Consider the following 25202-nt stretch of genomic DNA (forward strand, 5'->3'; position numbering starts at 1 on the left):
CCTGAGCGCGTCATCGCGGCTCCATGGCAACCAACGGGCTGGGGGCGTGGCTACAGCGAGCGGCTCCATCTGGCCGGTGCCGGAGGGGCGCGGAACGTACCACTGCGCGCGGCGGGAGGAGCCGCCGCCTCTCCTGCACCCGGCCCCGCTGCAGCGGAGCAGGGTTCCCCTTTTTTTTTCTTTTTTGTGAGGAAACCCCGCCCCAGGACACCCACTTTGGGGGATTTATGGCCAAATGAGGCGCTCCCGGGTTGGGCCGCGGGCTGCTTCCCGCTGAGGCGGCGCCTCTCGCCCTTCCCCGGGCTGTTGAGGCGGGAGGGGGCGATGGCAAGTGACAAACACTCGGTAGTTCCAGGAGTGAGTTTAATACAAAACGTACAAAGCCAACGTGAAATGCAGTTACTGCATTTAACTGTGCAAACAGTAATATTTACAAATATCGACGTTTAAATAACGGTATAAAACATGGTGACTGCCAAAGTAAAAATAAAACAGGAAGATGAGGGAGGTGGTTTTTCCTCAGCCACAGGCGCGTGGGCACTGGCGCAGTGCAGGTCAGCTGTAACTACTCAAACCTAATTGTCCATTTTCAGGGCAAAGACACAGGTACAGCGCTGCCAAGAAAGGCTAGACTTTGAAATTTCATATAAAAACTTTAAAATAAATTAATTAGAAAAAATACAAGTAACACAGGTGTACAAACAATACACCTGTACAGGGCCTTCATTTGTTGTATTTCAGGTCCAGCAAATCTGGGGATAAAGTTAACGAGCTACCCAGACCCAGGGCGGTAAGGGCCTGAGCAGCCTCACAGCGCTGGTGCTCTGGGGGCCCAGCAAGAAATAAGGTCACCTTTCCAGTTGGTAGGAAGAGCTTGTCCAAAGCCTCTGCGTATTTAGTGACTAAAATAAATTCTGTTTCAGTTGGAGCAATGCTCTGAACAGCTTCAGGCTGCGACAGAGGATGACCGAGGTGTGCTTCTCGCAGATTTTCAGAGCCAGGACTCCTCCAAGTCAGTTTTCCTCTGTGCTCAGGTACCAGCCGGAGCATTTCCCATTAACATCTAAGGCTACATGTAGTACCTGCCAGATTTTGTCTCATAATACATTCATCACATTTCTAAATTAAAACAAAAAATTAGCTTTGCAGCTGTTTAAAAAAAAAAGGTAATTGCAAATGTTGAGTAAAGTCCTCAGGAAACAATTGACGATGGGATATCATAAGTTACAGCACACTGTGCAGCAAAATTTAAAGAGAAACTTTACATACCTGAATAGAAAAAAAAATATTTCTCTGACCTCTATAGAAATTAAAGAATAAGAAATCAGCCAGATAATAAAATAATTTTGCTCTAATACACAGCAAACATTCCTGCCCAGCTACTAAGATGACATTTCCAGGCAGGATCTGAACAATGGAGAAGAAAGTACTGATTTAATTCTACAAATCCTCTTCCACATCTGCTGTTGTGGGGATCTTCACCTGCTAAAAGTGCCCCAGCACTCAGGGAACTGCCCAGTTCTTAGAGGTGACTGCAAGTTGGTGTCACTGAGCTGCTTCTGCCCCCCCTTGGCTGCCATGTGCCAAAGGAGCAACAATGGAGAATTTGTAAAAACAGCAAAGTGTCTTTCATTCCATCATTGCTCTAAACTGCTGTGTGTACTTAGACAGCTCCTCAGTTTGATCCTGAAGTTCCCTCATAGCATTTGCATTTGGATATTGTATTGCAGCATTTTTTGTGGCGAGAGCCAGATTCTTCAAGAGGCTGCAAAACCGGCTGCTGCTGTGGAGAATGTCATTCCGAGCATCTCTTTCTTGAGTTTCCTGGCAGAGGGAATCCACTAACTTTTGTCCCACCATAATGATCAATTTGCTGTGGGATATGAAGACTTCGGGTGGCTGGTTATTGCTCAGACTATTAGTAAATACACCAATTGCCTTGTGAAGTGCACTGAAACACAGCTTACAGTGTTCTGGGAGAGTGATTTTCTTTGCAGAGTCCTGCTTGCTTTGAATTACAGTCTTTTTTGCAGATGGCAAAACCTGGAAAAAGGTTAAAAAAAAATCAGACTCAGGTTGGTGGCACACTGATTGTCTCTTTATTTACTCTACCCTCTATTCTTCACATGTTTCTTCACTTACAGGGAGTTTTGTTAGTTAATAGCCTCCAAATTGCCCCAGCCCATGATTCTTTTACAATAATTTCTCTTTCCATAAATAATGGACTTCAAAGTGGTATTTTCTCCTGATTGCTTTTTTTCCCTAAACAAATGTCACTAAACACAATTTCAATAATGCATAGCACGCAAAGTGCTGTAGCTAAACATGAATCCTTTATAGAGTCTGGACTTCAAGCTTTCAGATAGTACAGAACATTCAGACTTGATCTTTAATAGTGCTGACTTCATGAGGATTATGAATGATTAAAACTACAATAACAAAAGAGTCAATCCTTATACTACTGCCTGACAATATATTTTGAAATACTAACTCTCACAGCCTTATCCCACATGACACACAAAGGCAAGCAAATAAATAGTACTACTTTAAACTAGAGTGGTTCAGGAAAATAATTGTTTTGCACAGGTTTTCAGCAGTAATTCTAAGAACTAGTTCTGCAAAAATGAACTATGAGAGAACAAATAGATCCCTATGTACAGATATGTGTGTCCAAATGCAAATTATTTTGAATTTTAGCAAGCACAGAAATCAGGGACTAGAAGTCCTCATAAGTAATAGTTTTCAAAATCAGAAATACCTTTGGTTTTGAATCTGTACTCTTCTTTGCTACTTCTTTCCCTGAAATGATTTTCTGTGCCTGTTACAAATCAAAATGAAAGCAAAGTTGAAATGGTTTACATAAAATATTGAAATATAAATGTGTTTTTCTCTTATTTCAGGAGAAAACAACTCCTTGCCATGCAGCCTTCATGTTACAGACAACAATGGTACATTTATGAGAAGCAACTGTAGGTTTTTTCCTACTAAAAATTTATTGCCTGATCCTACAAGATCTAAGACTGAAACCAACATCAACAAAACAAAACATTTTCTAAATTTTAAGGACAAGCCAGCATTTCTTTGTGAAACCAAGAAAGTTATATTCTTAGTAGACCTTCAGTAATTCTAAGGAGAATGATTCTAACAAACATCCAAAATTATTCTAACAGATTTGATAATTCACAGTAAGAGTTTAATTTGTTAAATGAAAATTTTCTATGAAAGCATGCTTTCCAATACACCTCATATTAGAAAGTTAACATTTCTTGTATAGTTGTGTCAGAGTCAAACAAACAGTACTGGCAAGAAGAGAACTAATAGTCAAAAGAAAAGAAACAAATTGCTAACCACCAGCTAAAAGCTGCCTCTCAAATGAATTTAAATGGGCAAGCTAAAGTTTTTTTCTCAGTGCTGGCTGGCTGGGTAAATTCTCAAATGCCAGTTCTTTTTATTACTTAAAATTACTGATCATTCTACATGTGCCACCTAGCACTCTAACAAGATCCTGAATTCACATGAAGTCTGGAATTTGCCACTAGTGCAAAGGTAAAATAGTGCCAACAGCTTAACATCTGCAAATGATCAAGAATATAGATAGTGAAATCCAGTTATACTGACCTGTAGCTGAACATAATCACAGTCCTCAGTGACATTTTCTTTTGGTTTTTCAGAAGAGACCTGAGTTTGGTTGTGTTTATCAGGACTATTTTTTTGAAGTGAATCTATTTCTGTTCTTCTTGGCACTGTGATTTGTTTTGCCATTTTGTGTTCTGGATTCGCTTTTGATTGCTTCAGTTCTTGTTCCTTCTCATTCTTTTTGAAGAGAAGCTTTCCATTGGCAATTATGATGGATACAAACCTCTTGATATCATCCGGAATCGTGCGGGCTACCATAACAAAGCGATCAAGATCATCTGGGTTGTTCTGAGGTTTCCTGAGGACCAAAGCCTCTAGTGACCAGTTGCAGCTGTTTAGAGCTTCTCTTGTTTCTGTTAAAATTTTGAATGAGTTCATAAGGATTTCTAGCTGTTTTTTAATTCTGGTCTGAAGGTTGTTATCAGTGAGGTAAGAGGCATTTACCTTTATGGCTTGAGCAAAGGCCAAGAATTCTCCCAGTGATACTTTTATATGATCAACTGCTCTACGGATTTCTTCAATGCTTTTCTCTAGGTGTTCTTGTAATCTCCATTTACTACTCACAAAGATCATTAAACTTGCAACTGAGCTGGATACACTGTGCTGCAATCTAGTCAGTGTCTCTATTGCTACATCAAGGTCCAGTTTAATTTCTTTGACAGGCTCTTCTGATGATGACAAAGAAAAAGACTCAGCAGAAGAGTCTGAGGATGTGGAGAGCGTGCTGCTATCCACACTAGAAACAGATAATCTGTCTTGTTCTAATTTTAATCTTGAGAGCTCTGGAGGAGCACTGTATGCTTGGTCTCCAGAAATATCGCTGGCTTTTTCCATCTCTTTCTTGGACTGCACAGCGGTGGGCAAACCTTTTGGAATATCATAAACATTCTCTTCAGAGATCTGAGTCTCAGTCTTTGGCGTCAGGAGACTAGGGGATACATCACAGCTACCATTTTGTGGCAAAAGGAGCATGTCCCGTGACGATGGAACATCATAAAGATGGATATCTGGAAATGTTAATTTCCGTTGTGTTGGTGGAATATCATATAATTGTGGATTTACAACTTTGGCTTCAGTATTTGTGGTTAGCGCCTTGTATCTGGCTGGTGGTATATCGTACAGCACCTGGTTCTCCACGGAATGGCCAGAAGGGTTTTGTTTTAATCCTGTTTTTTCGGGTGATACTGGAATATCATAAATCCATTCTGACTTTCGAGGATTTGGCAAGGTATTGTAATGGTCCCAGCACTTTTTCCAAGATGCATTTTCTGAAACATCAGTTTCTCTTTTGGGAGGGACATCATATAACTGCAACAGAGCACACAGGATTTATAAACTGGGGCTTTAAACAAGAAAGGAAAAATAAAACTGAATTCTCAGAGCATGTAAATATATGCAACTCCAGTAATGTCAATGGAACTGCACCACAAAAAGGCTAGCCTGTATTTTTTATTTTCTTTCTAAAATGCACAAGCTGCACATATGAAGGTTAAAATATTTTGAGCACAGGTGATTAAATCATACAGCAATGTCCCCAGCCAATGAGATCTGTAGGCTCTCTCTGGCTCCTTTGGGGTGGGAAACTCATAATTTTCTGGAATGGCTACAAGAAAAGTGAAATGCCAGTTTATTAGTAGCCAATGTTAAGCACTCAATTTTACAGAATGAAGGAGGTAAGATTTTATTAGCCTCTGCATAAGAAAACATTTGATTTTGCATTATCCCCACCCCCATTCATATGCATACCCTGACAAAAAAATAAATCACCAACAGACACCACAGACTATTCTCAAATAACTGCAATGAGTTTAAATTTTAACTTGATACAGGTTTGCTAAGATGGATGCAAGTCTTGCCCAATGTCTTAAAAATATGCGTATGTACAGCTGAAGTCTAAGCTGGAAAATGTGAAGGCAGGACCACTTCTTGTGTAAGAAAATCCAGACTAATACCAATAGGCACTTCAGGAGAGTCTGCAGCATCTGGATGCCTTACAAGCATGAAGCACAAGCATGAGGGAGTGCAAGGAACTATAGGAGTGTGCAGCAACAAGAAACAACTGAAGTTACTGCTGTGTAACAAAAATTTTAGAAAGAACCGGCCAGGTCAGCTTCCCCATTTGCAAAAAATATGTGTGAGAAGGAGAGCCCAGACAAGGGTGTTTCAGACCAAAGCCAGAATTTTCTAAACTGCCCATGAACAAAGAATTCTAAGAAAATTTGATTTTGGAAGCAACGATAAACCCTGTCTCTGAAAGGAAATCTGTTCCCAGGCTGTTGCAGCTGGTTGGTACAGTTACTAACAGGCATGACGATGTTGGGAATACCAGCTTCAGTCAGCAATTGCTCATCTGCCAGCACCCCAGTTCTGGGTAGCACCAGTCTTATTGTCACTGCTGAACAGGCTCTGTGCAAGACTGGCTGCTCCAGTCGTGGGGCAGCGGTGAACCTACAGCACTTCTCTTTAAATCCACAAAACCAGGAAGCCTCAGATTTCCTGTGCTGGGACGGTCTGCCCTGAGATCCAGCACCTCAGTCCTGGGCCAGTGTGATAAGGAGTCTGTCAAAATTCTCTTGGATCCTAAAACCATTCAGGAAACCTGAAATATTTGGCACTCAACTAATAAAGAGTTTCCATCAAGGCATTTTCTTTGTTGTGAAATTTCAGATCAACCCCTTCTTCAAGGATGGTACTTGTCAAACAGTGGGGAAGAGATGGGAAGCCTGACCCCCCCAAAGCCAGGTGTGCTTCACTCCCAGAAAGGTAGCAGGAGAGTGCTCGATGGAGTGGGGACAGTTAGTTTCTATCTGCTTAAATATTACAAAGGGTCATTCAAGAATGTAGGGTATTGAGTTTGCTTTTCACACTGTCATAAAAAGAAGTTCAGGCAAGAGATCTTGTTGCCTGCAGTCTAAAAAGCAAATGCAAATGCAGTGGTAGCCCTAGTCCTAGTCGGTACCCTAACTATCCAGGAGACAGGTCGTATTTGTCTCTTTAATATGAAGGACAAAGTACTGCGCTGAAGATGTGCTGGTCTTATCCCCGTGATCACCTTGAGGGAGGTTCAGCACATATGCCCAACATCATAGCAATGAGAGATTATTCTCTTGTATTCAACAAATCTTACTTACGTTGCCCACTGGTGAGGCTTTCTGGATAACAGCTCCCGCTTTTTCTGAGCTGGATGGGATGTTGTAAAGCTGCTTCTGCTCTTCCTGGAAACACTCGGGGGATCTGACCAGCACAGAGCCCTTTCGCGCAGTGGGAGGAGTGGCACCACTCTGGTCAAAGGGGGAAAAAAAAAAACAGGTTGACTTCAATCCTTTTTAGACCCCACTGAAGACTTCGGTGGAATCAAAGGCTTTCAGGTCACAGACTGCGTAGCTCCTAGTTTGGACAGCGTGGGTCAAACAGCCTGCTGAGAGCTGCTGGAGCGCCTGTCCGCAGCGCTGCACGGGGGGCACTAGGCAGCCGCATCTACACGCCTGGCTTTGGTCTGAGCAGGGATCACCCCCTTGGACAAAGTGGGTAACACAAAGACGCTTGTGGATAACTTGGTAATAAATGAATTAGAGCGGGCTCAGCCATGCACTGTCAGGTGCTGCCAGGGAGCATAAGGTGCACGGGGAGGCTCCGTGGACGTGCTCCAGTCCCACACACACCTTCACGTGTTAGGTGATGGGCTGGGGCCTGGCATCTGTCCCATCCTGGTGACCTGCACAGGCTGCAGTGAGACGTAGAGGAAACGTGGTGACATTCGCTCTCCCCAGGGCAGCAAGAGCAAGATCGTGCAACAGGACACTTCAGCGGGAAATGCAGTCAACATGTTGCCCTTACCCTGAGTGCATCATGGCTACATGATCTAATCCCTTGCCTTTTGTTGCCCAGGACATTTAGTTTCTTTTTGTACGTGCATTAGTGACTCTTCTGTAAACATCTTGAAACCTTCCTGATAGAATGACACAGAGACAAAGCACATTTCCTGATCGATAAACCAAGGCAGAGTGGTTGACACTCTGATACTGAGAATTCATCTGTGCCCTGGAAGTCAGTAATGGTAAAACTGAAAGTGTTTATTAGAAACGTACCAAATTTTAGACATGCTTCTCTAAATGTCTAAAAAATTCAAAAGAGAAGTGCTTTAGGTTTTGAACTTCCCTAAAAATATATGATTTTCTGCCAAGTTTTACAAAAATCAAAGAGGGAAACAATAGAATTTACCTTAAAGTCTATTTTAAGGTCCTACAGGGTCCTGGCTGCAGAGGGGGGACCATGGCAGGACTCACCTGTGTGAGCAAGGACTCCCGGCGCTGTGTGGAAGGGACATCATACACCTCGCTCCTGATATTTGGGACTGAAGCTCGGCATGCTCTTGGGAGAGTAAGCAGGTACTTAGAGGGGGAGAAAAACCAATAATGAGAAACGTGCAGTGAGCAGTAAGCTCAGGACATCTTTGAAAACTCAATTAGTTGAATAGGTCACCACTGGAGTAATCACTTTCAAGTGATTAAAAACCTTTCAGCTTTTCACTGATGGTGAGAGACCAGAACTAACCTTACAAGAAGGCATGGTACTTTTTCCCTATAATTCTCCTTTGCCTGCGTTTCTGCTTTATTTCAGATAAGATAAGAATTGGCACATACAAATCAAAGATGATTCGCCTTACTAACCAAGGGAGGGAAAAGATTTGGAGAAAATCCAGCTTCAGTTATCACTTAAATCTTTAGACTACCCAAAAGCAGAACCACTAAAAAATGAAGGTGGGGGAATTTCTACTTCTCCAGTCTCACAGAGCCATATTTAGTGGGAGTAAGAGCAGCAAAAAGGTACAGGCTAAGGTACGTTATTCTGTAGCTATGGTATTATTCTGTACTGACTTATTTGGTAGGAATAAACATAATTACCCTGATGTCCTGTCCTGCTCTGTAAACAGAGAAGACCAACATGGGAGTTACATTATTTAGGTCAATTACAGACTAATTCTCCTGTTTGCTTAAAACATAATTTTAAGAGCTATGACCAGATGTGTGGGACAATTAAGATGCCAAAATATGAATGTTGGGAGAGAACTTTTTTAAAAAAATCAACCCCAAAACCATGGAGTTTTGTTCATTTAGCATGGGTTTAGCCTGTCTCTCTGCAGCTGGTTTATAAATGGAGTATTGTAAACTACTGGCCCACAGAAACACCACTGTATTACAGTAAATTACTTAGAACTGGAGATAGTGTGAGTGTTGTAGTGACTGAATTTAGGGGAAATATGGTAGAGGAACAAGACTCCTGCTTTACACTGCTTGCTTTGTCTTTGTGAAAGATTTTAGCTCTCATCTGAAGAAAGGGAATGAGGAGTAGACACCAATCCCCTCACTACTCTGCGATATGAGCTATCTTGCTTGTAACGGAGGCAGAAAAGAAGGGACTTTCCTGAGCAGAAAGAGTAAAAAGTAAGTGGTATCAAGAAAGCCATCCTTAGCCCAGGTCTGTTTTCAGATGGACAAATCTTACTCAGTATACAGCAAAAAGTAGAGTCACTGAACATCATACCTTACTGTTTTTTAAAGTACTTTCAGTCACAGTAAAGCAAGAAGGTGCCCTGTGTATTAGGCAGAAGTGAGGAGGCTTTTCTATGGGGTGAAAGCACACAGGTTTTGCAGGATTTTGTTTTGTTTTATTGCTTTCAATCAGCTCCCTCAAAGACTTACAGTGGCTTTACCCAGCTGCTCAGAGGACAGCTGAGTATGCCAGGATCTTCGCCAGTTGTCCCATAGGATCTACACAGGGCGGTCCGGAGCGCTGCGGTTCATCCTGCACTCGCACAGGCTGTTCCCCCTGAGCCTCCCTGTGCATCTGCCTACGGGTTGTGACCACCGTGGTACAGCTGGTGCAGCAACAGCTGTGATGTTGTGCACGAGGCAGCTCAGGCAAATCTGAACTTTTAAATAATAGAAGCAGGCTAGGACTTTTTTTTTTTTTTTTTTCCTTCTTCCCCCTTTCTCTGTTAGAGTAAACAAGGCTTAAGTATATAAACTCATGAAATAACAGAGACAGAAATAGCCAAGGAGCTCTTCTGTTGAGCCATTCATTCACATAAAGAATAACAGATGACATCATCAGCCTGATTTGCTGGCACAGCATGGAAAATTTGTATCAATCTCATTCAATTTGCAAATGCCACCTTTAGGGTTAGGAATGTGGAGAAATCAGATCACAACAAGTGCAAAAGGGTCTTTTGTAGCTATTACTCAGTTTGAGCTTGCAGTTATGCTAACTGTACACAAAGGCTGAATGTGCAGCTGCAGCACTGAAAATTCAGTCACCAGAGGTGGACCAAGTTTGTCTGTTTTCCAACACCCGTTTGCCACACAGAAGGAACCAGCACCTCAGTTTCCGTAGCTTGCCTTTCAACACAGTGAAAGGAAAGGTGGCCAACTGAGCCCCATAAATCAAACGGCCATTAAATCAGCCTAAAGGCTATATCGTTCAGGGCTGAATTTCTTTCCTTTTCCAATTAACATTTCTAACATGATTTTCATTCACGGAATAAAGAGCCACCCAGGGCTGAAGAGCTCACGGGACTGAACAACAACTTGTACCTGAACTCCCTCTCCATCTGATCTATTTACCTTTTATTATAAAAGATTCCTCATTTATTTTATGCTGAAGAAAGCACAAGGTTTCTGATGTTAAGACACTTGATGCAACATTTAGTCAAATTAGATGTTCCACGTACATGGTCCATTTGAACGCCCAATGCAAGGAGTGGGGAGAAAGAAGAGGCCAGGCCAGGCAGCTGCAATAAAACCCTTGGCAATCTTGGTTTACAACTCCCCTCAGTAACTGGGGGAACTGGTGGCTGCTCTCATCCCTTATACCCTGGTCACTGTCTCAGCAGCAGCAAAAACAGGCTGGGAGAGAAATTGATTCAGGCCACCCATCCAAGTCCTGTGCCCTCCAGCATGTCTACAGTATGTGCTGCTACTTTGTGCAAGTGCAGTGACAACCTTGAGTAGCAGAAGAGAGAGGCAGCAGCACTCTGAGCTTGTTGAGGTGCTGGAAATAGTAGAAACTAAACCAAAGGCAGCAATCACACAACAAAGGGTGTTTATGTGGTGGTGTTTTTTTTTTTAATTACAAACCATCTTCCTGTGCAGACGGGTGCAAAGACCCCACATGTGCCCAGAGGACTCTGGATAGACACATGCTGTAGACCATCAGAGGAGAAAATTCTGTGTCTTATTTTAACTTTAGGGTAGGTTTGTAAATAATTTCTAGATTCTTCTAAACAAATGGTGTATTCTTTACTTCCTGCCCTATTTTACAGCTGCTATAAACTGTCAAAAGAAGTGAGGGACTACAGAATATAGAGACTCATCTGTTGCCCAGAGCAGCATTTCTCACATGCTATAAACTGTAGTAGAATTGATGGGAGTTTCCTAAACACCATTTATTTGAATGGCTTTGCTGCAAATTCCACTGAAACGCTCAGGCCAATAGCCTTTATTATTTTCTCACTTCCAATGATTGTTTTAATAACAAAATTTGTTACTTTTACAGCTGCTTATATTCTTACCTGGTTTGTTGAGCTTTGGGTCCTTTCACTGAGCAGCTGTGCAGCCAAGGCTGGTACCTGATATACTCCTTGGGCAGACAGGGTAGAGACCCTGCCTGGAGATTTAACCCACCCCTCCATCTTCTCATAGGTAGACGACAAGACAGTAGACTTGGGGACAGAAGGAACCTGGTAGATGTTTTGTTGGGCCACTGGCGATTCTGTGGAGTCACCCCGGGTGGAAGGAGGCAGCAGGACAGCCTGAGAGGCGGTGAGGAGCTGGAGGCGGTTAGCGGGGGCCAGGCCCTGCCTGCCGTGGAGGGAGCATTTCCACCAGCCCTCACTGCCAATGACGTTTTGGTCCAGAACCGTCAGGATGTCTCCTTTGCGGAAGGCCAGCTCATCTGAGCACTCCGCTTTGTTGTCGTACAGTGCCTTTGCCAAGGTATTCTGCAGAGAGGAAAAACACCGGTGTTGCACTGTTACACAAACGAAAGTGGTAACTGGTTTCCAGTTTGGTGTTTATCTCCACCGTAATTTCAATTTAATTCAAGTACACCTGTTCTCAAACATTTCTCAGAGCATCGGTTTCAGAGAGTTAAATGTTTGTAGCCTGTCTCTGCTATGTTCAGTGCGGTAAAGAAACAGATAATAACAGTACTACAATGTATTTCTTCACCACCTTCTCCCCCCAAGGCTCTTGAAGAGCGCTACTAACATTCATTACTTAGACTTATTACTTATGAACATCACTATATGAAAAATAGGTGTTTTTCCCATTGGCATTCTGTGAATTCTTTGTCAGAAGCTGCAAAGAAAATGCATCAACCATCCAAAAAAATCAAACTCATGTCTTCCCGCCTGCTACCCAATTTATCAGAGAACTTCAAATGTACATGAAAAAGGCTAATTATTTCTTACTGGAAAAAAAACCAAACACCCAACCTTGTTTATTTTCCTGTAAACATTTTCTTGTCTCAGAGCCTTATAAAGACAGACCTCTCAGTAACATAAGGGAGTTAGTAAGTGTCCAGTGTAACACCAGCGGCAGAAATACTGCTGAAGAGCAGCAGTGGGCTGCAGTACTTGTGAAGACTCAGACTCCAGCTAGCTGTGTCCATGTCCACCCCAGACTGGAGAGTTGGATCTTACTGATTCGGAGAATCCCAGGCTAATGATCTATGTGACACATTAGCTCAGGAAAAAAACTGATTATGCACACATTGACACCAAACAAATAGCTCCCCTGGCTGGTAAGCCTTCATAGCAGGTCTGTGCATTTGTGAGCTTATCTTCAGGTAAGCATACCTGAAACAGTGTCTGTGTTTCTTCTCTCCATCACCTGTATCTGGATACTTCTGTCTCCAGTATATCTTTCAGCATCTTCATGGAGTGCTCTTATTGTAATTTTTTTTTTTTTTTGACAGAAAACCAAGGAAGAACAGAGCAAACTACTTTCCCAAGATCACAGAAAATCTGTGAGATAGCAAATATTCATATTTGCCAGCTTCTTCACTACAGGGCAACCCTACCTGTCTCAGCTGAAGTCTATAAATTTCTGGCAATCGTGTGTAGGTCACCGCATTTCATTTTTTGCATATTCGTTTTGGGTATTTGCTTACTCATTACAAGATGACAGTTAAAAAGAATGAAAAGTAGGAGCAGCAGGTAGCTTTATTCACCCGAGGCATTTCTGCAAAAGGTAGAGAGCTGTGGTCATAGTATTTTTCAGTACAAGATACCATTTGCTTTCAGCTTTAAAATAAGACTGACTGCTTCCCAGTCAGTGGGACACTGACTCTGTTTCAGTAGTAGTTTCTTATCAGAAAGTGCAAGTAATGTCCAAAGAGATAGTACCCAAATAGGAAACATGATGCCTTGTATTTCTGTCCAAGGCATTTGCTGTAAAGCAACAGCTGGCTTGAAGTTGCAGCAGAAGAAAACCAATTTGTCAACTCAGCTGATGAAAATGGCCTGTTGTTAGGGTGGCCACGAACAATGGCCTTTTTATGATACACTGGCTTGTCCATCAGCAGCTGCCAGAGATGGACAACAGTCCCATTTACCTCATGTCCTAGTCTGGTTAAAACAGTCTTCTTGCCCTTCTTGCCTTGAACGTGGGAGTTCGCTTTCTATTTGGACAATGCCAAATGCTCTGAGCCACCTGTGTTGAAGTCAGGCCTCCAGGAATCCCACCACAGAGTACAGCCTGGGGTGGGCTTGGGCTTCACATGTGTTGCAATTTTAAAAAAAAAAAAGTAGAGGAAACCCTAATTTTCCTATTATTCATCAGCAACACTTCTAGATCTGGCTTAACATTTGATCCCATGTTGCCAGATGCTGTACAGACACACTGAAGGACAGACCCTCTTCTTCAGACCTGAAGAGGATGGGCAGAGGAACACTCCCCCTTTTGCAAACAGGCAACTGAAATGTGAAGAGCCTTATCCACGCACACTCAGGAAATCAGTGGCAGAGCCAGGAAGCTTGAACTCAGGAACTGAGCCCCTGTCTAGTGCATTAGACAAGACTGTCCTTCCTAGTCGCACCAACACGAGTAAGAGGAAAATTTGGTTCACTGTGTGGTTTTAAAAGGCATCGAAATGTCAACATTCCCCCAGCTAAGTCTTTCTTGGGGAAACTAGACACATTGTTGGGCCTAATTTTTTAATCAACCCATGTATGAAACTACACAAATCTATTTTTAAATCTCATTTGTTTTGGAGTAAATACACTGATTTTCACTAGGTTAGAATTTGGCCTGTACACATCAGTGAGGATTTCTACAAATCCTAACTGTAGGGTACAAACTAAGTTATGCAGAGTGAGGAGATACTCTTCCTATTCACAACATTCAAACATGACTGCAGCAGGTATTTGCAGGAGAAATAATTCCAACTATTCTCTCATCTCTTTGCCTAGACATTGCTAGGTCTGCTTTGCTGCAAAACAAGTGAAGCGAGAGAACAGCCAAGTCAGAGAAAGCAACAGGGAGGTCTAAGCTCCTTCAACAGCCAAGCTATTCCACAGAAAGGCTGTCAAAACTCAGCTGACCAACATTTAATTTGACAAAGTCAGATGTGTATATTCAGGGGCACCCACACTGAATAAAAAGTTAAAATTTAAACTCTTACCATGGAAGTCCCAAACCTTTACAACTGAGGGGTCTCTTTGCTTGAATTGCAGCACACATTCCTTTGGTTTTGCCAAAAAAGCTGTGCAAACATCCAAGGGCCAGTAGCCCACAGAGAGATACCAATTCAAAGCAGAACACTGTGGTTCAAATTTTGAAAGGTGGTCCCCGAATTATGGAGCTCAAATTAGGGCATGTGGGCTCACATCTATAGGTGATATGAATACCCAGGAACCTCTGAAATCATCTCAGTTGCAAGCCAAGCAGAGGATTAAAAAAGAAAAAAAAAAATAAAAATCATAGGACACTTGAAAACCTGACCTAGCTAGAACAAATCTGTTCATAGATCATCCAATATCCCATCCACAGGGCTGGAATTTAAAAATTTAAGACCTTAAATAGAGAAGTGATGGAGACAGGCCCCAACCTCCAGACTATAGAACATGAATGAATTGGAAGGTTGTCAGACTCTGCAAGTCAGCAGAGCTCTCAAACAGGAGAGGGAAAAAAAGAAAAAAGAAAAGGTTCTTCCATGTAAGGCAGTGCTAAATTAAATTTCAAGTTTCAGGACACACAGCCAATGCTATGGGGTTGGAGAGCAAATCTTTTCCATCCACTCGGTTCCAGTATTGCATAAGTGCACAGCAACATAATTCAAATTTTTCAATATTTTCTTTCAAGAGTTCCAGCCCATCACTGACATAATAGACCAGCCACTGGTACAGATACAATTCCAGGTGACAGTGAAAGGCATTAGTGATCTAGATGGCTAGCAGCCCTTGGTAACACTTCTTAATGCATTTTAAAAAGGATATAGAAACTTAGGAAGGTATTTTAATTAAGATTTCTCATCCTTTTGACTTGGAACTTGTCTCTGAAGGAATTTATAAAAGGTAGAAACATGTGTAACACAGAGTATATTAGTAATTTGTAACTAGCAAGCAAACTACAGGAAGGTCCCAGGGAAAACTTTCAAGGACAGCCTCTTGTTGCAGTGCAGTATGAGGATGGGGAAAAAAAAAATATATCCAAACCACCAAGACAAAACAAGACATCCCTACCAACACCTTCCCTGAACAGACTCTTCTGTGTATTTGCAGTTCCCACAGTCTGGTAGAAAGCCACAGCAATACATTGAAAAAAACCAATACAAGCAGCACCACACCACTGAAGTAACTGATTTCTGCTCAATTCTTATCTCCACAAAAACAGAGAAGGAATATTTTCACAAGGTGTAAAAACAAAAGGTCAAACAGGTCTGCCTTTAGATTTTACTCTGTGTTCTCCTTTCCTCCTCTATTTACAGGACTAGTGTCCCCTTTATTTCTTGTTTCCTTTCCAAGCATTCTGGTTGCTCACCCAGTCTCTCAGGACCTGGCTGCACCAGGGCTGGTGTGGAAGAGACTGAAGCATTTCTTTTTACAGTGTTATTACCACAGGAATGTAGGCAATACTGTTCATATAAGCTTCATTAATTGTTAGGAGTCCCAGCTGTGGATTCAACAAGTATTAGCCCAGGATGCTGACGCAGATGTTGAAGATCAGCCTAATACTGGTAAAACAAACAGTAACGAACTCTTAAGCATAGCATGTGCTGATGTGTTTAGCTATTTTATAGGATATACATACAAGCAAGCGTTGAACTAGCTAGCTTTGGTACTGGGAAGTGCTGTAGTTCTGGCAGCAAAGAACTTGCTATAGGGTAGCTGATTTTGTAGTGGAGTTTGAGGTGATACCGAACCCCACAGCGCTTGAAAAAACCTGCTGGAGCCACTGAGCTGGGTCAGTTATGAAAGCTAGATGAGTTATATCCACGTTCCACTGAAATTAAACCCCTAGCAATACTTGTATGAGGAGGGTATGGGCCATGCTGAGTAAACCAGAGCACTGTGAGGTTGGGTAAGGAACCGCCACTCTCCCGTCTGTGCCCTGTTCCTTACTGGCATCCAGCCCATAGCCAGCTCCACAGCTCAGCATCCTACGGGCTCCATCTGCTCATGTTAAAAAACAGAATTACTGAGAAGCCACTGGATATCAAATCTCTTCCAATTTGCTTTCCAAAGAAATCTCTTTTTCTGAGACACTTTTAAGAGAACTCATCCCAGCCAAATGATTGTGATCCCAATAACAGTAGGAACAATTTTATAGACAAAAGTTGCAGGTTTATGGCAGGTGAGCGCCTGATCCAACAGCACAGATAGCTAAGGTCTACCAAGTCTCTCTCCAGTTACATGGAGTGAGGTTATTTGTAGTACAGGCTCTGGCTCATCTAACGTGGGGCCATTTGTCAGAAATTGGGCCCTATCTACACTTTCTAGGACATACGTAAAGAATCACTGTGGCAGCCCCTTTCTATCATGTAAGCAGAAGGAGCTCTGACCTGCCATTAGCTATAAACAAATACTGCATTCCCAGGATCACAGAGACCTTATGGGATGCTTAGCTAGGAGGAAGCTGTGCTTTGGGGCTAATGGGATCTGCATTTTTTCTTTATTACCAGAGAAGCGGAAACTGGCTGTCTAACACTATCATCCACAAAATGCCATCTAGGGCCAGCTGTGTACAGTTCTTTGTTATTTTATGTGATCTTGTTAATGTGTCCTTACAATAACCAACATGTAATAAGTACTAAAGCAACACAGATGAGATCAAAGTGTTTTTCCTTCTTTGACATTTGTTGCTCCTTCCCCATCAGCAGCCCTGAAAAAAAAAAAAATCTAAGACAAAGAACATCTTAAAAGCCAGTTCATAGCCCCATGAGAAAGCACCTCATCAGACAGCACTGTTGCTTGTCTCTCACTGAGCAGATTTTACCAAGACGATGACAGAGCACAGACCTAGAAAACAGAGGTTGCACCCTCTGCAGCCTCTTCCTGAGACACTGTTCTTCCCCATACCTTGAGTCCCTGACCTCGTTACAGCAATGCAAGTTACTCACATATATTGAGCCAACCATACTGAATAGATTTACAGCACAAAACCTCTGGTAACACAGGTTCAGTTAACTTAGGTTTGAAGACAAGTTTATGTGTAGCTGGAAGTATGTCTCCTTTTATTGGATTGTAGATCAGATGTTAAGATAGTAACTCTCCCTACAAATCAGACTTTTTACATCTTTATTGTTTTCATATCTTTATCCAGCAACGCTCCCACCATAAAGCCTAACAGCCCTTGGGAGTCTTTGGAATGAAAGCTGTTAACTCATGTTTATTAACGAAGAGAGGGAAAATTTTAATTAAGAGTCAGTAAAGCTGATAATTACATAAAATTGTACAATTCTATAATATAAAATTCTATAACCTCAAAACGGCAGTACTCAGACTGACATCTGTGCTCTATATACACAATAAATATCTAAGGCAAAAAACCCCCCACTATTACTAAGATCTCCTGATCCCTCTCCTATCCCAGTGCTTATCCTCAGCCTATAGTACTATGCAACAGGAAAAAAACCCATCCTTATAAAATATATGGAAATGTTGCTAGAAAAATCCTTCATGTTATCAAGTGATAATTTGAGCATCTTGCCTCCAAGCCTGCCAAAATAATTTCTCTACCCTCCCTTCCCACTCAAGTTTGTATTTGGAAATGTCAATTCACTACTACATACTATTTCACATGATACAGAGGTACTGTAGTACTTCACAGCATTTCAAATAAAAAACCCAGTATTTTTTATCTTCTGTCTTAAATTTGCTTCTTAAAAAAACTATCTAAAAAAAGAGGTAGTTTTAATCATGGGAGTTTTTGTGGATGAAGATAAATATTTTTCAGCTGCATTTTGCACATTAAAAAATATCTGTAAGTACTATTACTGCAGGAAAATGGGCCTTAAAATACTTGAGGAGAAGGAAAAGATACTACTAAATGCAGTGGGCTGTGTTTGCTGAAGTTATGCTCATGCATCAATGACACCCTCTGACATGTTTACGGAACTGTTCCCAGTTAATCTCTTCACCTCCCAACAAAGCTGAAGAAATAAACATTCTCCGTTGCCCCGTTAGCTGGGAAAATGCTTCTCAGAGGAGTCCCTTTTAAATAGCAGGCCAAGCTGAGCCAGTTTAAGTTTTGCTCAGTCAGTTAACAAGAGACAGAGTTCACATGGTCAACATACACAGAAGAAAGACTATCTTAAATATTCGGATCCTTCATCTACATGCATGTGCCTTCCTTCTAGCCATGGGACTTGCACGTCCCATTATGTGCAACCGTTTCTGTGACTTGCAGAAGGTCCTTCTATGGTATTTTTTGTTTTGTCTGCATATTTTGGAAAATCAGTGTTCTGGTTGTACAAAAATTTCACATCTTTTTGTACAAGCTTCAACAAGGAATGGATATCAGGACTCGCTTTTATTGCCTATTCAAAGTGTTAATTGGTTTTTGTAAGGTGGAACTGGGTGCTAATCATTCAGGTTTTAAACTCTGAATGGTCAAATCAGTTTTTCATAAAGAACAACCAGTTTTAAAACCAGGCAGAACCACTTAGATGGAAATTGTGCAGCTCCACATTAGGCAGTGATGTAGGGGTGGGAATTACAAGCTGGTTCTGTTACTTTTCTCCACAAATGTGGTTAATCAAATCCTAGCTGTGTTAAAACCAGCAGAAACTCCCACTATTTTCAGTGTGATCAGGATTTCACTCCCATCCATAGCATTTTCACATGTGTGGCCCAAGTTAAAGGAAAAATAAACTACCATTTCCTGATATTTAAAGAAAATAGGTATTTCTGGGTTTTGGTTCCTCCTGCTAGCCAAAGTTTTTTTCCCCATATACACCAAATTACTTTTTTGGCTTTTCTAAACCTTTTAGCATCTTTGCTGTATTTTACTACAACACTTATTTCCAAACATGGATTTAAAGACGTGGAAAGCTGCGGCGACTACAAGCTTTCTCCTTCTGCCTCCTAAGCAATAGATGCTTCACAGAGAGTCGGGAGAGCAGGGTCCTTGCTCTCCTTCCCCTGCCTGCCCAGGGAACAGGCAAGAAATTCCCAGGACAGGTTGTCAGGAGCAGATTGGTTCACTTGCAGTGACTGCTGTATATTCTTGCTCCTGGGTGCACAAGCATGGCAGGATGTGGCCCCTGCATCCCATCGGACCTGTGGCCCAGCTTCTGGAATTCCCTGGACGTGGCAAGGTGACAGCACCGCAGAGGTTGGGGGTAGGTGTGCTCTGGTTCAGCAGCAACGCCACAACTCCCAAGCTTCCCTCCAGCTCTCTAATTGCCGTTACCTGTCCCAAAACACTAATTCTTTTTCAAGACCGCTCTTTTGGACCAAGTTGCGTTTATCTGAAATTTTAATATTCCTTTGGGAAGAGGAGCGGATGGTGCTTCACCTGCCCTGATCACTAGCGAGCATCACCACTCCCGAGCAGCAGCTGCCCCTTCCCTGCCATCAATCCAGGGACATGGGACCACGCAGACCCGGCCCCGAGTCCCAGCTGCCAGACATCAGCTGTAACGCCAGGCTGACAGATTCAATTCGTGCCACAGCCAAAGAAATTCTGCTTAGCACAAAGCAAGCTAATGCTATGTGTCTGTACGCAGAAGTCTGGGCAAAAACATTAACATATGACTATAAAATTTATTTGATCCATCCACTTACTCCCCCCCTCCTCCCAGAGGAAAGCCGTATTTCCTAAAAATGAACACTGCCACCACTCCTTTCCTCCTCTGAGCTTCAGTTCTCTTTGTAAAGACCTCCAGGACGTGGTCAATCATTATCCTAGAGCGCACAGACTTTCACAGACTCATACTGAAATTAGTTGACGTTTTCTTCATCAAAGAGTGACTCAAGTTGTGAAACATTTCCATTACCCGTTTTCTAGTAATTAGTGCAAAAAACATCATCTTTTTTGAGATAATGTACAGCTCAAGTGTTAATCATTTAAGCTCATTATTTCCAAGAAAATATGGGGTAAGAGATATCCTAACAGCCAGCCAGGGTCAATTGTGGTTAACTCTTTTAATAAAGCATATTATTGCCTAATATGCATAGTACAAAACCACGCTACTGTTCTTGATAGAGCATTTTTTTCAGTTTAACTCAGATTATATTTTTAAAATTAAGACCATGTGCTCTGTTAATAATGTACAAATAAAATCAACAGCATGCTCTGAAAAGGGACCCTGGCAAATACAGATTTTACACTACATACGTTTCCTCTACACACAGAGTAGGTAAAGCCATTAAATTAACTGCAACAGAAATAAGATGATCTAGTACTTACATTGACCTTCATTTTGTTGTCACCTATGTATTTCCCTGTTACTCCATCACCTAAGGAGGAGGATGTGATCTCCCCCAGCCCTTTCTCTCCAAGCCCAGATCAGCAGATGAGGCAGGAGCACTGGAGAGTCTGGCTAGAAGCCTGAAGAGCAAACGCCCAGCCTCCTTCCACCTCCTGCTCCCTTTACTGGGAGCCCCAGAGCAGAGCAGCTATTGGGAACGAAGGGAGCTAATTACATAGCAAAATTATCTCCAGGGTGCAATTGGCCTGCAGCTGCTGATGCTAATGAGGGCCTGGTGGAGGACAGACAGATGTCCCTCCTGCAGACACCCCCGGGGAAATGCCTGTTCTGCTTTGCAACTGCCTCTTCTTAACAGGAAAACGCAGGGCAGTGGGGCAGAGCCAGAAAGCGAGGATTGTATTTTGAAGTGCATTTTCCACCTTTTGTGGCACCATTTTTTTACTCCTTTTTTTTTGTACTTAAAAGTGGTTTGTTATTCTTTGAAATTTTCATGTTCAGGTCTCTAGAAACAGATCTCCTTTGTAGTTGTAGTAATCCCTGCAAAATAATCTCGCTTCAGAGGCAGAAAACCTGAGGAGGAAAGCTAAACATTAACTCAGCTGAAGGATTTTGTTTCTTTGATTATTTAAAAAAAATCTTTACTATTATTAAATAATAGCATTATTTAAAATTGTTTGTAGTTGCTATTTACTCAGCAACAGCTCTGCCCAGGTTATGCTTAAGCAAATGCACAGGTTTTAGCGCTTTGTACTTGTGAATATCTTGGGGTTTGCAAACTTGTGCTGGTTTTGCCTCTGTACAACACTGCCTTTTCTCTGGCAAGTGTCTTTTCCTTCCTCTTTCCATGGTAGCTTTAAGGCAAAATTAGACACTCACTCCCAAACCCACAATCATGTAACTAGAAAAGCAATCTTGAAGATAAAATGCTGAATTGAAAATGCTTTCTCAACAAAATCTACACCTCTGGGGTGGGACTAGGAGCAGACAAGCAGCTAATGCAGTTGTTCAAATGGGAAAGAACTCCTGGCACCAAGCAGCTCCTTTGAATGCCTTCGGGGTTTTTTTCTCTCTCTCTCTTTTTTTTTTTTTTTAATATTACAACCAGCAGTTTTACTAGTTTGAACACTCCACGCAGATGATAAAGATCAGCCATTCACTTGCTACCCTGGAATTTTTCAGGTGCTACCAGCATTTGAAATGATCCAGAAATACAAGCAACAAAGCCACAACTTGCAGCCACAAAACTACTTTCAAATACAATTAAATGTTCTCTTAAATTAATCCCAGACAGGATGCCTGCCACGCCGGGGTAGGGACACCCTTCGCAGACCCTGGGTGTCCCACGCCAGGGCAGGGACAGAGACGTGGAAGAAAATGGGCAATAATCATGAAGCAGCAGCAGCAGCCAGAGAGCTTTTCCCCCAGCCCCAACCTCCTGTGCCATCATCACCTCCTTGAAGGTACTGGGGTGGACTGAGTGTACCCTGCACAAAAATAAGACAAGTTGAGACTAGGAAGGGGGAGAAAGGTGCTTGCTTCATTGTTTATGGTTTATTCTTTCTCAATCACCCAAATCCCTGATTAGAAGTTTGTGTTAACTGGCAATAAATTAAATGAGGTGAAAATTCCCTGGGTCTTTTGCCCATGACAGAGCTAAAGTTTTAAGATTTCCCCAGGAAAGCTGGGCATCTAGTCCACTTCCACCTGACTGCATCCCTGAGAATAGCCCCAAATTTATTGTTTGAGGCCCAGGAAAATGAGAACTTCATCGTTCTCTCCAGTAATTCCTCTTGGCTATTTAAGTAACTCCTTGCTCAATATATTAGCTCTGGCAAATCCTATTTTTGCTCCCAGGTGTTTGAGATGGCAACTGGGGGGTGACAGCAGGCAGCCTAGAGCCACGGGACTGTGGGTGCACACATCCCTGGGGTGCAGAGATGGTTACAGAAACAAATCTCTCATTGTTCTTCATGCACTTGTTTGTGGACAAGATGGGAATATATGAACTGGGCATTTTGGAAGGACAGACAAACTTCAGATCAACTTAATGTCTGTTTAAAAAATGCTCCTATTTTTCCTTTGGCAACAGCACAGAAAATGTTGTCAAACAGTATGAGAACTATTTCCCAAGCACAGCCCGTCATGCTAACTGTGTTTTAAATTGCACCAAGAGGTGCAATGTTTCCTGTGCAGACTGTGTCGCAGGTGTATATGCAACAAGAAAGAAGTAACATCTTTTCTCAGGCTGTGCTCATATTCTGAATTCATTTTCAGAAACAGTTTTCCTTGTGAAGGTGGAATAGTTGGGGCACAGTGATAACTGCAAAGCGTTACCTGTCACAGTAAAGCTACCGATGGTTGGCACATGGTGCTTCAGGAAGTCCAGACAGTAGAAAAACCACATCCTTACTGTTTGCATATATAGTATAACACTCAACTATTATAATAAACAGTAATGCTAGGGTAGTAGGAACCTTATGAACAGTTCATAAATTATGCAAATGTATGTAATAAATTTATATAATAAATTTGACTTTCAGTTGTTACTGAGCTGAATTTGTCTGGGTGCTGTGGCTGTGTCTAAAGATCTCACAGCAGAACAGGAAATCAGCTTGCTGCCATTACATTTACTTAGCCATTGGCAACCCATTTAACAAAACTGAAAATATCATACCTGGGAATAGAAAATATCTTCTCTTTATGGAAATTAAAAATGTCTTGCATCAATTGCTGATGACTGAACATGAAAATAGTCTCTTATCTTTATATGCCTCCATGGAAAATTTTGAGTGCAAAAGAATGACTCATGGAACTTGTACTAAGGTTCCCCCCCACACACTATATTTTGTATCAAATTTCCTGGAGGCAGTTTATTTACAGTAAACACTGAGATCATAATCCAGGATGAAAATAATAATCCCATTACACTGCTTATTAGACTTGCAGACAGTAGGACAATCAAGGCACTGACTCTGAATCAAGACTTCAGCATTCTCTAACCTGTATAGCTGTAGCAGGTTATTTTATCTATGTATATATATAAAATTATACTAGATGCAATATGAATACACAAATAAATGTAAAAAACCTTATAAACTAGGTCCAGTCTTTCAAAAGAAACAAATATAGTACTTCAAAAGTTCTTCTGTTTTACATGTAACATAGGGAAATTATCTGTCATGCAACGGGTCACCTAGACTGTCAGTGAAAGTCTTTGACAATACAACCATGTGTAATGTTACTACAGGATAGCAGTGAGACGGGTGGAACCTTGAAATTATATATTTATTATTTCACAAATGTGTTTATTCACAGGTATTGGCTATCTGGGGATCCTGCTTTATTCAGAGTCCTCCCAAAGAGGACATTTCTTCCAGCTAATAGTTTTGTCACAACAAAAAGCGCGGGGAGACATTAGGTACATGAGCATCGAGACGGGAACACCAAGCATTTGCAACATCACCAATTTAAACCATCATGCTGAATTTAAACATCAAACCCTATGCTAGGACACTTTTTTTCTTAATTGTTTATATGCTATACTCAAAAAACCACACATACCTTGGCAGTTCTGTTGATTCTTATGTTTTTATCCATTGTTGTCATTCTCCAGCAGCGTCACTTTGAGCAATACAGATAATTATGGCAGGATGAAGAGACTTCAGCTTTGCACAGCCACGGTGTGTTAGGAACTATGTCTCAAGAAAGCACATCGACAGCTCTAACCCGAAAAGCATTTAGGAGTTTGTAGAAAAGATTCTCATGAAAGATAATTTCTGTGACAACAGGTGAGATTAAAAAGGACAGAATGAAAAACTGAAAAACCCTATTGGTGTCTGAAAGTGAGGAGAAAAAAGTCTGTCTGCAAGTGGAATTTTCCTTGATCTCTCTGTCACCAACTTGTCGCAATTAACCGCAGTCAGAAGTCTCACCCTTCTGTTTTGCTACATGTTCCTGTATTTCCTCTTTTAGAAATGTAACGAATACAAGAATACTACGTACCACAAGGGGCTGCACAGTGCTTGATAGAAATAAGACTGCCACAATCATATCCATTCAGGATTACGAAGCCAACATTTTTCATGCCTTTCAAAGTCTCAACTTTTAAGGCACCAATATAACTTTTTGTTAAAAAGGGGCTTTGCGAAAACCTGATGTATTATCATCCATACCTGGGGGTGAATGCTGTGTGGAAGGTGACTCCTGGCTGCACCAAGGCTTAAACATGTACACAAGGAGATGCGTGGGCTGTCCGGCAATATCCTGTGCAGTGAGTAGAGCAGTTGTACTCAGCGTGTTTGAAGGGTCCCTTACAGCCACGCGGAGAACTTCCTAACCTGAACTACAATTATCTTAACCACTTTTCCTTTACTATACTTCAGTTTTTCCTGGGATTCAGTCTCACGGGGCATCTCTGGCGGAAACACAGCTTCTGTGTCCAGGAAATGAGAAATATTTATCCCAGACCAGTACCCCCTCTTAAGTAGAAAGCTTGAAATCTGTTTCAATGGGTGGCAAATAAGCAAATAATTCCACAAGTGGCCTTTTAGGAAAGACTTTCCCTAGTCATGTGCTAGTTACTGACTGCCAAGTTCAGCAGGAATGCTGAAGGCTGAAAGATACAAAACTGT

General features: G+C 41.8%; 1 protein-coding gene across 4 annotated transcripts; it reads right to left on the reverse strand.

Annotated features, from left to right (window-relative positions):
- Positions 1–349: 349 nt before the first annotated feature.
- On the reverse strand, positions 350–24535 carry CASS4 (Cas scaffold protein family member 4). Of its 4 annotated transcripts, none has more exons than XM_074888462.1 (7): positions 24133–24535; positions 11207–11635; positions 7923–8027; positions 6768–6917; positions 3619–4944; positions 2759–2818; positions 350–2043 (listed from the first exon to the last, which is right to left on the reverse strand). In XM_074888462.1, exons 1-7 carry the CDS (start codon positions 24175–24177, stop codon positions 1630–1632), a joined length of 2529 nt encoding a protein of 842 aa, XP_074744563.1. In that variant the 5' UTR covers positions 24178–24535; the 3' UTR covers positions 350–1629. The 4 variants fall into 4 exon arrangements, with proteins under 4 accessions (XP_074744563.1, XP_074744565.1, XP_074744566.1 ...); XM_074888464.1 differs by lacking the exon at positions 24133–24535 and adding an exon at positions 20550–20711; XM_074888465.1 differs by lacking the exon at positions 2759–2818 and having other exon boundaries at positions 24133–24534.
- Positions 24536–25202: the final 667 nt, after the last annotated feature.

The sequence above is a fragment of the Strix uralensis genome, chromosome 18 (assembly GCF_047716275.1).
Source record: "Strix uralensis isolate ZFMK-TIS-50842 chromosome 18, bStrUra1, whole genome shotgun sequence".
Lineage (NCBI taxonomy): Eukaryota > Metazoa > Chordata > Aves > Strigiformes > Strigidae > Strix > Strix uralensis.